The 17,076-nt window shown below is 28.2% G+C and overlaps 1 protein-coding gene and 1 long non-coding RNA gene across 2 annotated transcripts; one reads left to right on the top strand and one right to left on the bottom strand.

Moving 5' to 3' along the window:
* Positions 1–5,897: 5,897 nt before the first annotated feature.
* Positions 5,898–6,563, top strand: LOC131183436 (uncharacterized). The gene is made up of 2 exons (XR_009151520.1): positions 5,898–6,256; positions 6,330–6,563. It is a non-coding gene; the product is annotated as an uncharacterized LOC131183436 (long non-coding RNA).
* Positions 6,564–8,622: 2,059 nt separating this feature from the next.
* LOC110652045 (NADH dehydrogenase [ubiquinone] 1 beta subcomplex subunit 10-B) lies at positions 8,623–15,894 on the bottom strand. Its single transcript, XM_021807536.2, has 3 exons — positions 15,464–15,894; positions 15,298–15,343; positions 8,623–8,869 (listed from the first exon to the last, which is right to left on the bottom strand). Exons 1-2 carry the CDS (start codon positions 15,750–15,752, stop codon positions 15,312–15,314), a joined length of 321 nt encoding a protein of 106 aa, XP_021663228.1. The 5' UTR covers positions 15,753–15,894; the 3' UTR covers positions 8,623–8,869; positions 15,298–15,311.
* Between the last annotated feature and the right edge of the window lie 1,182 nt (positions 15,895–17,076).

Genomic DNA, 17,076 nt, shown 5'->3' with positions numbered 1-17,076 from the left:
TCAATCAATATAAAGACATTAAAGGCCTATTCTCGAAATCCTAATGGCTCTAATGCAGAGATAATTGACAAAATCAATTATTTAATCAAAATGGGAATAAAATTCAATAATAAAATAAAACTCTAGAAAATCACATGTAAAATAATTATTAAAATACTGATTTAAAATTTCATTTAATAACAATTTAATGCTAAGAAAATTTAAAAGGGACTAAAACGATGCCATGTACTATAATTACTACTCACTTAAAACCCTCAAAATAATAGTTATATTAAATAAAAGAGAGACAATTTTAATTGATAGATTGAATATTTGAATATCCTATATATCCAAAATATAGCAAAAAAAAAAATTTTGATCAACGAAGCTAATATGACAGACCAATTGTATATATATAAAAATATTTTATTTTGAAACCAAAGTTAATAATAATAATAATAATAATAATGAAATCAATAAAAAAATGGTCAATTTTAAGAAAATTGTAAAAGTAAAGTAAGGAAAAAAATTAAATTTAATATAATAATAATAACTTTAATCAACAATATGTATATATATATATATATATATATATATATATAATCTAAATTCAATGTTATTATCTCACAGTAATTATGATTAACCCTATTCAATATTAATGGTCAAAGAAAAAAATGAATTTCTAGAGTAATTGTAACTATTTAAAGAGAGAAAATAAAATCAAATTCACCTATTATTAGACAAAAAAAGAGAATTTTTACCTTGAAAACAGAACCAAGTTGATGAATAGAGAAGTAAAAATTTAAGGATTTTCTGCACACAACAGATTATAAATCGTAAATTTATATATATATATATATATATATATATATAGACACACAATAAATGAAATATGATGAAAAATACATGTTTAAAGGTATTTAGAAGAAAAAGGAAATGATAAACAGGCTTTGAGAGTAAAGTTTAACAGAAAGAGATGATTAAGGTATATATATTTCAAGAGTTCTATTAGGTATATAATGGGATAAGAGTTATTATTGAATTGAGTTGTTCAGATTATAGATATATATTTAATTTCAAAAATAATATATATATATATATCAATAATTAGGTTATCCAATAAAATATTTTTTTTAAATAAATATATTAAATTATTATCAGTTAATTAAAATAAATAAATATATAAAATATTAGGCTTCCACATATTTTGACATATAATACCCAATTGTTAAATAAAAAAAAAACTATTTTACCATTTTTCTAACAAAAAGAATCACCATTTTCTTTCCTTTTCCATTTTGCTTCTTTTCTCTTTTTTTACTCTCACATATTCTTAATTTCTAATAATCAAATTAATTAATATTTTTCTATCAATAAAATTATTTTATTTTATTAAATTATTATTAATGAAATTTACTAATAAAATTATTCATCTTTTTAGTGCCTTAGCATTGCAAATATTTTATCTAATTCAAAAATATTTTCACGTTAGTATATGATAAAATACATGATTGAATATAAGATTATGTAATCATTATTAATTTAATTAAAACTTTTCACTACTTTTTCATTTTTTACCCTATCTCTCACCCTTTAAATATGTTTAATTTGTGTGAAATTTTTCTCACTAAAATTTATATCAGTGTAGTAATTTTGGAAAATTAAAATAAATTTAAGACTTTATTTATTTGGGAAAAAATAATTTATATATGAAAAATAATTTTTAAGAAAATACTTTTTATTATTTGATAGTATTGTTGAATTAATAATATGTGTCAATGTAAGTGTATTCAAATTTTAATAAAATTGTCAAATTAAGTCCAAATAAATTTACCTTAAAAAAGATTTAGTTTTTCCTTTGATAATTTGACAGTTACAAATTTAAATAAAATTTTAGATTTTTTTAAAATAGTTATCTTAATTATTAAATTGTTTTGAATATTTTATTAATTAAATTTCAGATTGATTATATGCATAACAATATGAAGGGATTTTTTTAACTTAAAATTATAATATTCTTGTATTCTTTTTAAAAAATTAAAAATAACTTAAATTTTTAATATCAAGATGTAATAAAAATAATAGTATTAACATTAAAATAATAATCTTATATCAAAAATATATTTTATATATAGTCTTTAATAAATATATTGTATTATTTTCTATCTATTTCTTAATTATATAGTTTTTAACTAAATAGAACTATATAATTAAGAACTAGAAATTATACTATATGAATAACTAAAATGTGATTTAGTCATATAATTAAGGACTATAACGTGATTTAATGTATCTATAACTAAAAAATAAAATAAAAATAATATTGTTAAATTATATATATATATATATATATATATATATATATATATATATATATATATATATATATATAGGAATAAATTAGATTATATATATTACAATCTTAATTATGTATAAATAAAAAAGTATATGTATAAAATTGATGTTTTGTTTGGTTTCAGTATGATCTAATTTAGTTCTTGATGAAGAATTAAGAGTAAACTAAAATAGTAAATATAATTATAATTTGATACGGGTTTGTTTCTTACATTTACAATTGTTTTTTATTTTTATATGATTCAATATGATTTTTCAATTCGATTCAGAATCAAGCAATCACGCAGTGTCCTAGTGTCCACCTAATCCACCTGGGCATACCTAGATCATTTTTTTGGCTAGAACACCCAACAAAATTTAGTTAAAGGGACTTTAAATTTATTAAATTAAAGTTTAAGTATTTTTATGATACAAATTAAAGTTGAGAGATGGTGATGAAATAAACCTCAAAGTTAAGGGATGATAAATTAAATTAAACCAATAAATTTGACATTTTCAAATTTAAATTATTTTATTGTCATCTTTTCAAAGAATAGAAATGCAATCATAATATATAGAATTAATTTTTTCTTCATGTTTTGTTTAAAAATATAAATAAATTTATTCTTTTTCTTAATGATAAGAGTTATTTTTTTTTAGAAATTCCAATTAATTAATAAATCAATTAGTAAGTCTAATAATTATTTTCATAATAATAAGTTAAATTTATAACCTTAGAATTATTTTCTATTTTTTCTCATATATACTTTGAAAAAAAAAACCACGCAAACATTTGAATTTGTAATAAGACATTTTAGTATACTTCATTTTATATTAAAATATTTAACTCGAATTCTTAACTTTTTAATATAATAGACTTTGATACTATATTAAAAACCATTCATCTAAAAATTTAAGCTTATAAATTAAAAATTAAAAATAATTTTATGTTTCAAACAATTAACGATTAACTAAAAATTGAATTCTAATTAAGCATTCATTAGGAGTGTTTGGTTTCGGTTTTGAAGTCCGATTCTGCTTAAGAATTGGAACCAAAACCAATTCTCCCATCCTCAATTTATTTTTTAAAGAATCATATTTAATTTTGGTTCTAATTTGATTTCAAGTCATTTTGATTGTAATTTTGGTTCTATTTTTGTTTTGATTTTAATTTTGATTGTAGTTCGAGTCTTGACACTTAATTAAACTTAAAATAACAACATTCTTATATTCATTTTAAAAGATTAAAATAATCTTAAATTTCTAATATTAAGACACCAATAAAAATAATAACTAACATCAAAATAATAATTTACTATTAAAAATATATTTTATATATAGTTCTTAATAAGTATATTATATCACCTTCTATCTCTTTCTTAATTATTTAGTCTTTAACTAAAATATACGTACATAATTAAGAACTAAAAAGTACACTATATGACATACTAAAATGTGATTTAGTTATATAATTAAGGACTATAAGATACTTTAATGCATCTATGACTAAAATTATTAAAAAATATAAAAAAAATAAAAGAAAATATTAAATTATATATATACACTTATAATTAAGAATACATGTGTGTGTGTAATTTATTAAAATTATATGAAATATTTAAAAATAAAAAATATATGTAAAAAATTGACTCTTCGGTCTGATTTCAATGTAATTTTAGTTTGATTCTTGATAAAGAATAATAATACTCTTTCAGTCTTGATAAGATCGATTTGATTCAGAAGTAGTAATCATGCATAACCAACCCTCAACTTTTTTTATTAGATACTATGTAAGCATGGCTTACTATTATTTGGGGTAAAATTGGAGTGTACAAAAGATCATCACTTGTTTGAGTTACGAGGACAGCCTTTAGCTTTAGGGAAGGGTAGCCCTAGCTGTGGGATTTAGTATTTGTAGCCATTTTGGTGATTGGAATCAGATTCTTTCTTCACAAAATGTTGAATTGGTGATTTTTTTTGTGTCTTATGTGTGCTAATGTTTTAAGTTACGAGAAAAAGATGGACTTCACCTTCTTTTCTTTCATTTTTCTTTTCTGAGTTTGCTTACAAATTATCAGGGAATGTGTTGCCTTTCCTTCTTACATGCATTAAGTAACTTTGAAAATCAGCAAAGATGGATTGGTAGGACTTGACTTGATTACATCATCAAGAGTGTTGCATGCTTTTTCTTATCTAGACACTCAGGCCTATTATGATCAAAGATACAAAACATATAATAAAACTTTAATAAATTAGATTTGAATAAAAATTTTTCATTGTATCAAATATATGAATGAGTGATTAGTAGGATTTAATTTGATTACATTAAAAATATAAATACATCTAATATAAGCTCATGTTCATATGAGAATGAGTTTAATAACCGTTAGAGATAATGAGTTTAATAATCATTAAATTAAATATTTAAATTTAAATTTATATAAAATTAATTAAAATGAATATATAGAAAACAGGAATGTAAGAGAGGTCCATGACCCAAAACTCAAGGAACCTACCCATCAGTTCTAGATGTAGCCCTACAGTAAGGCCTAAAACCCATAAAGAGAAACTTTAGTGGCAATTGGATTTATGCCTAAACCATGTAACCTGATAGCAAAAAAGAACAGCGCGCAGCTCGATGGCCAAATTTTCACCCCGGCCGGGGGGGGTTGGGGGAGGAGGAGCTAAGCATACTGAAGAGCAATGCTAGGGGCCATGCATGTTTGAAAGCCTGACCAAAAAGCCCCAAGCAAACAATACTCAAAGATCCACGCAGGCCAAGTTAGAAGCCAAAGATCAGCAGAGGAGCACAGAGGCCATGGAAGCCAAAAAATAGGGGAAGCGGGTGGAGCTCTCAGTATCTCACTCTTATTTAATAGTTGAGGGACTGGAAAACCACAAAGGGCACCAAGGAGTCCGAAGATGCTCAACCACAGCATAGAATCAAAGGGAGTACTCCCAAAATATATCAAGCAGGTCGCATAGAAGTACCCTTGCTAAGAAACTTCCAACCTACAAATAAAAATCCAAGCAAAAGCCTCGTTCAGAGGTAGGGAGGAAGGGGCCAGCACAAAAGAGGAAAAAAGAGAGACTCTCTCTTTAACAACTAGAGAGGATAAAGAATCAAAGAAGAAAATAATTTAGTATAACATATCAAATATATGACGAGAATTTTCGTAAATTATTCATGAATGAAAATTCTTGTACTTTATAGTTTGAGAATTTTTCTTTCATTCTACAAAAAAAATGATGAGAAGGATCATTTACATGACATGTAAAGATAAGAGGTAAAGTCAATGTAATTGAAAGAATCAACGAAGTCATTATAGAATGAGTTTTAATTTAATAATATTAAAATTATTTTTAAATTTATATCGTCTTCAGTTGGATAGAGTCTATATATATATATATATATATATATATATATATATATATATATATATATATATATATATAGTGCATAACAACAAAATCACTTAAAACTTCACATGAGAATACTTAAACCCAAAAGACATTAGAAGATTCCTTGGTTTATAGCATTCCTCTCCTCCAGGCACAAGGGGATTAAAAAATATAGATATATAAAGAGCATCTTCATTATAAGATAGATGATATTGAAGGAGAAAAAAGAGCAAAGCAGGACAGAGAGAAGGATAATACTCAAGGAGCAAAAACAATAGGAAAGCAGAAGAGAGACAGGGAGAAGTATAGGATCTAAAGAGGAGCTCCTTTCGGTCCAATATGGAGAGCTGATCGCGGCAAGAGCTGCCATCTCATGCACAATGGCAATACTTGACATTTGAGAAGCTAAATGTTAAGTTAGGCCAAGTGCATGGTGTGGGAGCAACTCCTTCTGTGCTTCGCCCACCCATTGGACTGAAGGGAGCTCCTTCAATCATCTTGTGGATAATCCTAGCAAGATTCAAACCCCAGATCGAGCCAGGTGAGTCTCCAATATTTGTTAATGTAGTTTATGTTCAATATGTTTAACTTGCATTTTGCTTTACTATGTGAAGGAGATCAGAGATGGTACGTTTTACAACAATGTTATGTGCTTTCGAGAATGGCAAATTCTTCCCCTTCTGTTTTTCAAGTTGCCATGCACAAAGCAAAGTCCTCAAATTTCTTCATTAATTGCCAAGATTGAGATAGCCATATTTGCTCTTGAAATAGTAGAGATATGTACTTGCATTCGATTAATGTCATGAAAAATCCCATTTTGAAAGCTGATAAATGATTTTAAATCGGAATCAACGATTTAAGACCTGATCAAGGGATGAATCACAACCGGATCAGCTCGTCATGATTTCAGCTGGTTTATGGTTTCAATCAGTTCCCATCTGATTTAATTTCGGTTTTGATTTTAATTTTTTACGATTTTAGTTTCAATTTGAAAATGGTTTGATCTGTCTCTCTCTAAACCTGTCATTTAAAAAAAAAAAAATCTGATTTGAATCCAATCATAATCAACAATTTACATAAGAAGAGCCCTTTACTGGAGAAATTATAGAATAAAATGGTGATTTCACGTAAAATGCTCTCCTATAATTCGGTTCACATCCGTTCTAATTCACGGAATCATTGAGCCAGACAAATATCACATTTGATTCATACCCAATCTCAGTTCAGTTTCATATATAGCAAATTTAAATTATAATTTTGTGTAATTATTATTATTATTATTAAATGATTAGTGCTCATATAAATCATGTTTTATTGAATTAAAGTCCAAAATCCAATTGAGAAAGCGAACAACATCAAAATATTCCAAGTGGGAAGCAGCCTCCAGCCCTCCACGATTTAAGGGATGGCATGAGAAATACTAAACCCCATGATTATATTTAAGGGATTAAATAGGATTTAAAAATTTTAATGTTAAATTATGTTATAATCTCTCAAATTTATTTGATTAATAAAATAATTTATTATTTTAAATTCTATATTTAAATATTTTTTATTTATTATATAAAATATATTTATTAAATAAAATATATATCTTATATTTATTTTTAATTAAAAAAATTTATAAAAAAATATTTTTATTGATTGAAATTAACTTAATTATTTTTTAATCAAGCAAAATAAATCCTTGTATTAAAAAATAAAATATAAATATTTTACAAACCTCTTTTGTCACAATTATCTATTAAATATTTTTTTAAGCAAAATCCACAGAATTGATTAATTTGAAATCAAAACTGATTTTAAGTTGGCGAATTTAATTTTGTTTAAAATCAAATTTTTAAATAAAATAAAAAAATAATATCAAAATTATCAAATAAAATTTTAGAGAGAGGTTTATGTTCTTAAATTTTATTTTTGATACATAAATTTATTTTACTTGATTAAAAAAATAATTAAATTATTTTTAATTAATAAAAATATTTTTTAATAGAAATTTTTAATTAAAAATAAATGTAAAATATATTTATATAATAAATCATTATTTTTTAATTATAAAATTTAAAATGATAAATTATTTTATTAATTAAATAAAAATTTAAAAATTATATTATAACTTATCGTTATTTTTTTTAATTCAAATTAAATCTTTAGATACAATCGTGAGTTCGCACGCTAGTTTAACCTCATCCGATTGACATCTTAGAACATATATTATTTATTTTATTTTTATTTTTATTTTCATCTCGCCCATGCAACTGGGAAATAAAAAATAATTATTATTTTGCAGACATTTTTTCAGTAAAAAATAGTAAATTAAAAACAGAGCTGTTGTAAACAACGCTTAAGGGTTTTTTTTTTTTTTTTTTTTACAAATATATATAGCTTAAAAATATTTTTTTAATTAACTCTGATTAAAATTTAAACTCAATACAACAGAGCAACAACTCATTTCCCATAATATATTTTCTACTAAATATATATTTTTTTTCCAACCAAATTAGTTAACTCAAAATCCTCAAATTAAGGTGGGGATCAGGAGGCTTAATAATTTCAAATTCTCACACCCAAACCAAAACCCAATTGCCCTGTTTAAGAAAAGGTCAAAACTAAAGCCAGAAGAAGAGAAGAAGACACAAAGGACAATGACAACTGCGCCAATTCTTAAGACCGCCACCGCTCAAACAGCCGCCCATGATTTCATATCCACAAATGACATTACAACCAATTTAACTAAATTTTCAAATCAAATGTTAATAAGCAAACAATAACGGATGTGAAAGCTTGGAATCTTACCTGGGACCCTCCAACTCCAAATTGCAGAAAAATTCCAATGTGTCCTTCTCCAATCCCAAATCATTAAATTGGGGCATAATCCATCAGAATTAAACAAAAGCAAGAATGATATAGGAAAATTTTTATTTCATTATCTGGGTTACTTTCATTCCTTGTCCCTGTCCACGTCAATGATGTTATTTTGATGTCAAAAGGAAAAGGATTATAAGATCCAGAGAGCAATTTCTGGCCTCTGTACATTGCAGGAAAGATGAGTAAAAACTGTGGATGATAGGAATCCAGATTAAGCAAACACAATCACAGCGAACCATTGCCTTCCCCACAATTCCAGAGCATATCTTCTTCTAACTTTAGTCACCTGCAAGAAGAATGACACCTTACTTTATCTTCTATAATGCAAATCATTATTATAATTATTATTTTTCACTTGGTCTCACAAACAAAAAGATGAGCATATTCACTGCATAAAATTCCCGGCTTTGCAAGGGTCGGGAGCAGTAGAACTAGAAGGGCTCGCCTTTGTCCAGTAATGTATCATAATGAAAGAATATATATCCAACTTGTGCCACTATTTCACAATCAGGACCACATACATGTTTTAATCTAAACTATTTCCTTGCTATGATTAATAACCAAAACATTAAGCCATTTTCACATCCGAATGGCTGCATCAACTCCATATATTATAATGACAAGAATGAAGAAAGTGAATCTGACAAATATATTATAAAAAATGCAAGGTTTATCACACAGAACAACAAATCAGGTGGAATCTATCACCCCCATAGATGTAAAGGTAGAGAAACATAATATACTATTATCCATTACAGTGAAACTCCCTGTCAGAATCTTAGAATCTTATTATTCTTGATTCTGAAAACTTCTTTTTATTCAATTCCTATTCAAACTCCCAAATCCCAAATAACTAGAATTTTGCCTTGCCTAAATAATAGGATCCAATTCAATTAAGAGTTTAGTCCAAGTGCACTTTTATTTTTTTCAGGCATTGCCCCACCACACCACACTTGTACCACACACCACACAATTGCAGTAAATTTTTATTTATTTATTTTTAATTTTAGAAACTTTGAAACAGCTCCTCAACCAAACTAAATATTGCTTTAGCAACTTCTCTCCTGATTGTCTCTTCATGAAGCATTAAAAATTCCAACTCATATTAAGTTTCCCACACAATATGTTTTGATTTTTTTTTTTTATTTTAAAAATCTTGCAATGGTCCCTCAACCAAAATAAATATTGAAAGCATGCCATCAGAGTTAAGTAATCATATCAAATTGTTCTCTCATTAACATCTGATTATTTACAATTTCTGAATGATGGAATTGGGACCCTACAGACACTGGCTCCTCTATGAAAATGATATTGTTTAATAATTACAAAAATTCATTAGAAATTATACTAGAGTCTAGAAATGTAAAAGCTCAGCCAGCTAGCTTACCTAATAGATCACTTCCTAATCAAACTGCCCTCTCAAAACATACATATAGGTATGCTAAGTACAATTTTGTATCGTAAGTTGCTGCTACAATAAGATATCAATATGTTAGTAGCCACAACATTGCTCCCTACTTAAAAAGTTAACAGATTCATATGGAGAAGTAAATTGTAAACCAATATGTTAAGGGTAGTCTACAATCCAGTTTCAGAGTTCTTATTCTCTACAATACCTAGAGGTTTTTGCACCTAGATCAAGGAGTAAGAAAACAAAATAGATAGGGATACCATAATTTTTTGACTCTACTGCCAATTTCTACCATTTAGCTTTTTCTCTGCATTTAGATGTGAATGGAATATCCTTGCAATTTCAAACTTAATTTTTTTTTTTTTTTTAAATTCACTTCCCCTACAATTAGCAAAAACATGGAAAAGATGTTATTTTTCTCGTCTATTTTCATAACCCCAGCCTTTATTAAAACATCTAGATAGAGAGAAGGTAACAAACCAAATTTACTTCCTATTTGTTCCATACTTTATTTTATAAATACAGTTTCTCTTACATCAAACTTCCAAACATAGCATTAATGGTGAAATTACCTTGTAATTAGCTATAACACATCTTCACATGGATATTTAGAGGTGTTCATAGGTCACTTCAATTATAAATTTAGTAATTTACAGTAACCAAATTTCCAATATCTCCAAACTAGTCCTATCCAAATTTAGAGCATAAGCCAACCTGAATGAACTGAATTTATTCTATGCAGCTAGGCCTTCCAATTGGATTTGAATGGACTAGAAGAATTGGATCATTCAAATAGGTCACTTCAATTATAAATTTAGTAATTTACAGTAACCAAATTTCCAATATCTCCTAACTTGTCCTATCCAAATTAAGAGCGTAGCCAACCTGAATGAACTGAATTTATTCCATGCAGCTAGGCCTTCCAATTGGGGTTGAATGGACTAGAAGAATTGGATCATTCAAACACTTTCATATAATTATTTAGGGAATTTCAAAAACTATCTTCCTCCACATAATAATAATAATAATAATAATAATAATAATAATAATAATAATAATAATAATAATAATAATAATAACTCTTACAAGAAGAAGACAGATACTCAACTCAACTCAACTCAACTAAGCCTTTATCCCAAAAATTTGGAGTTTGTTATATAGATTCTTTTTCTCCACTCTAAACGATTTTGGGTTAAATCCTCGGAAATGCACAATGCTTCTAAGTCATGTTGTACTACTCTCCTCCAAGTCAGTTTAGGTCTACCCTTCTTTTCTTTTCAGCCTCTAACCTAATGTGCTCTACTTGTCTAACTAGAGACTCCATATGTCTGCACTTCACATGACCAAACCACCTCAATTTTCCTTCTCTCAATTTATCCTCAATTGGCATCACTCCTACCTTTTCTCTAATACTCTCGTTACGGATTTTATCTAGTCTAGTATGGCCACTTATCCACCTTAACATTCTCATCTCCGCAACCCTTATCTAAGACACATACGACTCGTTCAGTGCCCAACACTCACTACCACATAGCATGGCCGGTCGTATAGCTGTACAATAAAATTTTCCTTTCAACTTATTGAGAATCTTGCGATCACATAAAACTCCAGTAGCACGTCTTCACTTTAACCATCCGGCTTTAATCCTATGACTAACATCCTCGTCACATTCCCCATCTACTTGAAAGATTGAGCCAAAATATTTGAAGTAATTATATTTAAAATAAATAAACAAATAATTCCAAACTAATCAAATGGTTAAACAAGGAAAAAACTTCAATTCCTCATCCAATGCATCGAAGTTATATGTCTTGTTTTATTTTTCTCATAAGGGGGGTGGAAAAGAAGTACCAAGAGAAGAAAAGGCCTTCATATGGTATTTATCAATCTAGAAAAGGCGTGTGATTAAAAAGGGAATAATTAATAGATAGGCATTTAGATATAAAGAGGCAATCTCTAGTGGTCAAACAATGAGGGATGATACAAAAGATTTTTCCTATTGCAATTAGATTGCTCCAAGGATGGTCCTTGAGCCCTTATCTTTTTGCTTTGGTCAAGAATAAGTTGACAAATTACATCCAAAAAGATGTCCCTTCGTGCATGATGTCCGCTAATGATATAATTTTAATAGATAGAACCCAATTTTTTTTTTCTATTTTTTTGCTTTTCATATTTCTTAAAGATGCACTTGAGGTGCAAGGAGCAAGAGGCACAGCCCCTCACGCCTTAATCACTAAAAGGCAAGCAAACTTAATAGCTACATCACAACTGCAAGGCATGTGCGCAGGAATGCCTCCACAATATTTGATTTTGCAGTTTTTTGTTTCTTTTTTTTTTTTTTTTGGGTAGTAATTTCATCTAGATATCTCTGTTAATTCAACTAAGTGACCTTAACATGATCTCAGGCACACCAAATCAAATATAAAAAATAAAAAAAAAAAACCTTAAAGAAAGACAAAAAAAAAAAAAAAAAGCTTTAGAATAGAAAACCTATATACAAGAGGAAGAAGAAAACTTCACTGGTAGGGTTTTTCTATACACAAAACCAAGTGAATTCCACCTCTCTGCATCATCCTTCTTCTCTATTGCTTCTTGCTCCACCTTCACTATTGCTTCTCAATCCATCTTCTCTAGTCTTCTTCTATTATTTCTCACTCAATCTTCTTTATTCTTCTTTGGTCCAATTTTCCTTTTCTTCCAACTTCTCTTGATCCAACTCTTCCTCTCTATATTAAATACATATCTATCTATTCTCTCATTTCACTCACTTACTCTGAACCAAAAACCCTTACTTTCTCAACAAACCACTAAGCTCTCACGGTAAAAATTGAATATTTAAGAGTAAAAAAATGATTTCTCTTTAAAATTATGTGAAATATTGTGCAGGCACGCCTAGGCACATGACTCACATGTCGCTTGTGGCACACGCCCTGATAAACAAGTGTGCACCTCATTAAGATTACCCACCTTTCAATGACTGAAACACTAGCACCTTACGTACATTTAACAGCTACGAATACAGTGATTTATATAAGAAGATTATTGCATAATAATTCATTTGGCTCATTAACTATTGCACAAAAAACTTAGAAAGAATCATTTGGTGCACCTAATGCAATGCACCTTTCTCCCCATTTTAACTGACCAAATTTGATTCATGGCTAGTTTCCATGTTAATGTGAGACAAAAGTGCACACAGTAAAACTATGTTTGGGAATTTTAGTTAGATTAAGAAGGATAGTATTTAGTACATAGGAGATGGGAAAAAATAAAATAAAATAAAAGGAGGGATAAACCAGTTACTTATGTTCAGATGTTTAGATGCATGAAAAGATAACAAAGGATTTTAAGTCGCAAGGGTTCAATAGTCTTATTAAAAAGTCCTCATCAATCATGAGAATGGAACAGCGTCAATTTTGAAGGGAATGCAAAATAGAATTTGAGGAGATGACCAATTCCATTTATCCTTCCTCTTCTAATGAGTTCACACTCTTAAAATAATGTTTTATAACATTTCAGACCATCTAACTACAACCACAAGATAGGTAGTCTTAAGTATACTCCAAGTGTTAAAATTCAACAAGCTAAATAATTTTAATCATTTAACACTTGGTAAATTTTTTTATTATTTTTCCCTTATATTTTGGCATTGTAGAACACAATAACAAAAGGCAAAAAAAAAAAGGATGCTTATCAGAAGTAGCCTAAATATCAAAAAAAGTTAATTTGAAAATTACAACATCCAAAAGTAAACACCATCTAGTTGTCAGCCCATATCAGTTTGGATGGGTACTATAGTCTATAGCAATTAAAAGCATATAGATCACCACTGTCTAAACAGGCAATTGTGCCCTCTGCTCTTGCATAATTATCAACATTTGACACCACCAGTCAAATTAGATTAAGTGTGACAAAAGAAGGCCCTAAACAACATGCTAGTATGAAAAATTATTTTTTACAGTTTAAGATAGCAGGTCCTTTATCAGTCTATAAATCTTTTAACCATTTAAAGCAATTAGATCTTCTTCATTAAAAAATTTTTCAACATCTAACCCCCAGGCACTCTACCCATTCATCCTGGCAAAAATGGAAGGATAAAACACTTACTAGAGCCTACAAAATATAAAATTTTCATGTGTAGCTATAAGCTATTATCATTACAACATAAACACCCAAATGCAGAAGGAAAAAAATGGTGAGTGCTAACTGACAATTTTATTCATGATTATTATTGTTCAGCTAATCCATTTCTATTTCAACTACCATAAAATCACAATAGTATTTAATAATTACCCTGTGTTTGGTACAAGAGACGAACAAGACAACACAGGATGGGATACTCCCTTTTTAACCACATTAGGTACACTCATTGGACATGATAAAGGTTTTTGCAGTCTAATCCCCTTTTTATTGAACTTGCTTAAACTTGTCCCTCTTGCACATGGAAAACATTTTTTTTTCTTTTTCTCTATACGCTATAATGTCAAATCTTAATCTATGTTTCTAAGCCTCTTGCATCGTACAGAGAATGACTGACACCATATAAATGCATTGGCCAGGTTTAGGTATTACAGCAGTCTTAGCCATAAACAATAGATACTGGACAGTTTATGCATCAACACACGAAGTGATATAGTTAACATAACAAACTCAACAACTTTCATTTAAGAACCTATGAATACCGAGAAAATTAGAAAGACATTGATTCTAAATAGCATTGGGTGCTAAATTATCTTGTGTTATATTGCATTCTTCCATTCCGAAAAACCAACTATCCGCTCTAAAGCCAAGTCTATAACATTACCATCCTCCACAATCCATACACACAAACAAAACTACTCAAATGCTAGAAATACACAACATCAAACTCGTAGCTTGATATTCACAAGAAGATAAAACCTAACATATTATCTCCTTTCCCCAACTGAAGGCAAGCACTTGTACACATAAAATTTCCCCTATATATATATCCCTGTTACTCTTATGCTCAAATTATTTTCCCCATCTTCTACTTGTCCATAATAAAACTTCTTCAGCAGTCGAGATTTTTTTTAAAAGCACTTAAAACCAGGTCATTGTTTAAGGAAAAAAAGACTTTATCGCTATCAATCAATACTGAAACAGAGTAAAATCATCCCCCATTCCTTCTAAGTTGAGCCCTAGATATCAATGGAAAACCACGTAAACAAAACACCAAAACTGCAATTGGACAAATGCAACAATTTCTCATCACAATACGCTCACAGATAGAGAATCACTAATCACATCTGAAATATACTTCATAAGATTACAATCTAACACACCTCAATATAACCATTCACTCAGACGTAAGTGCCTCCACCTTAGGACCTAAACACAAAATGAATAAAACAAAGCAAAAAAAAAATTAGCATTTTCATTATAATCAGAGTTCAAATTCCAAGGGCATCAGAACAAAGGGGAGGAAGGGAAAAGAAAAAGAAAAAGCACCATGTAAAGAGGGAGGACGCTGGTCCTTGCCCCAGCCAATGCCGCGAGTGGAGTCGAGATATTGACGAACGAGGTGGCGGCACTTCTGGAGGTGGTTGACGCCTTCTATGCGATAGCACCATTTTAGCTTCTCCCTCAAGATCTTGGCCTTCTCAATATCGATCCACTTCTCCCTGACGACGTGCTCCCTCATCTCAAGCATCGCCACTGGATCCTTGTATGGGTTCGACGGATCGAAGTCATCGGGCGGCGATTCCTCGAACTCTGCTACTCCCTTCTTCCTTCCCATTACGTCGTTTTTCTCTCTACAGTAGACGCTCTACTGTGTCTTCTGAGCCTCACTTGAGCTTTGATTCGGTTGACGACGATGTACATGTGAATTCTTGACGTTGGATTTGGGTCATGGTTTTGGATTGGGCTTCGTTATCGGCCATTGTAACTTGTTAACTGGCTTTGTAAATTCATAACCATGGCACTCCTCTTATTGATTTTTATTATTTAAATGTTTTATTTTTTATTAAAAAAAATTACTATTTAATCTCTATATTTTAATAAAATTTATTATTTAATTCTTTTATTTTAAAAAATATATTAATTAGTCTCTATATTTTTATTTCATTTACTCTTTTAGTCTTTCTGTTTAATTTAAATCAAATTTTTTAGAAAAAAATTATTATTTGGTCTCTATATTTTAATGAAATTAATTATTTAATTTTTATATTTTAAAAAATATATTATTTAGTCCCTGTAAAACTTTTGCTAGACTATTTAATTCCTCTATCAAATTTTTTGTTAGTTAATATTGGTCAATTTACTATTTAGTTCTTCTATTTTAATGAAACTAATTAGTTTTTATATTTTAGAGAAACACATTAATTAGTTTCTGTAATTTGACTTTATTAACTATTTAGTTTCATAATTATGTTATATATCTAAATTATCCTAATTCTCTCCCCCTTATTTCTTTATTTTCCTTGCTTATTTCTCTCTATATATTTCTTTTTCTCTACGTAACACCTTTTTTCCCATTGTTCTCTCTTTATTTTCATTAGTCAATAAAATAGTGTAAGTTGTCCATGCCACAATGTTAATTAGTTTCTTTAAATTTCTAAATAATTAAGAAAAATTATTTTTAAGTAGAAAAAAACATAAAAATGATGTCCAAAGATTTAAATATATATATATATATAGAGAGAGAGAGAGAGAGAGAGAGAGAGAGAGAGAGAGAGAGAGAGAGAGAGAGAGAGAGAGAGAGAGATTTTTATTTTTATTTAAGAATATATTTTTCAAAATATATGAACTAACTAATTATTTTACTAAAATAGGACTAAATAGTAATATTTTTCAAAATATAAGAATCAAATAATTAGTTTCTTTAAAATAGAGAGACTAAATAGTAGTGTGAATAGTATCAGTAACAGAAAATTTAATGAAGGTACTAAATAGTTTAACGGAAATTTTTTTAGGAATTAAATAGTATATTTTTTTAAAATACAAGGATCAAATAATTAGTTTCATTAAAACACAGGAACTAAATAATAATTTTTTCTTTTTTTTTAATTAGTAAAAAGAGAAATTATTGTATTAAATAGTTCAAGACTCAGAAAATATAA

Source organism: Hevea brasiliensis, chromosome 9 (assembly GCF_030052815.1).
Source record: "Hevea brasiliensis isolate MT/VB/25A 57/8 chromosome 9, ASM3005281v1, whole genome shotgun sequence".
In the NCBI taxonomy this organism is placed as follows: Eukaryota; Viridiplantae; Streptophyta; class Magnoliopsida; order Malpighiales; family Euphorbiaceae; genus Hevea; species Hevea brasiliensis.
The sequence above is the reverse complement of the archived record's forward strand: the minus strand, read 5'-3'. Positions and strand labels throughout refer to the sequence as shown.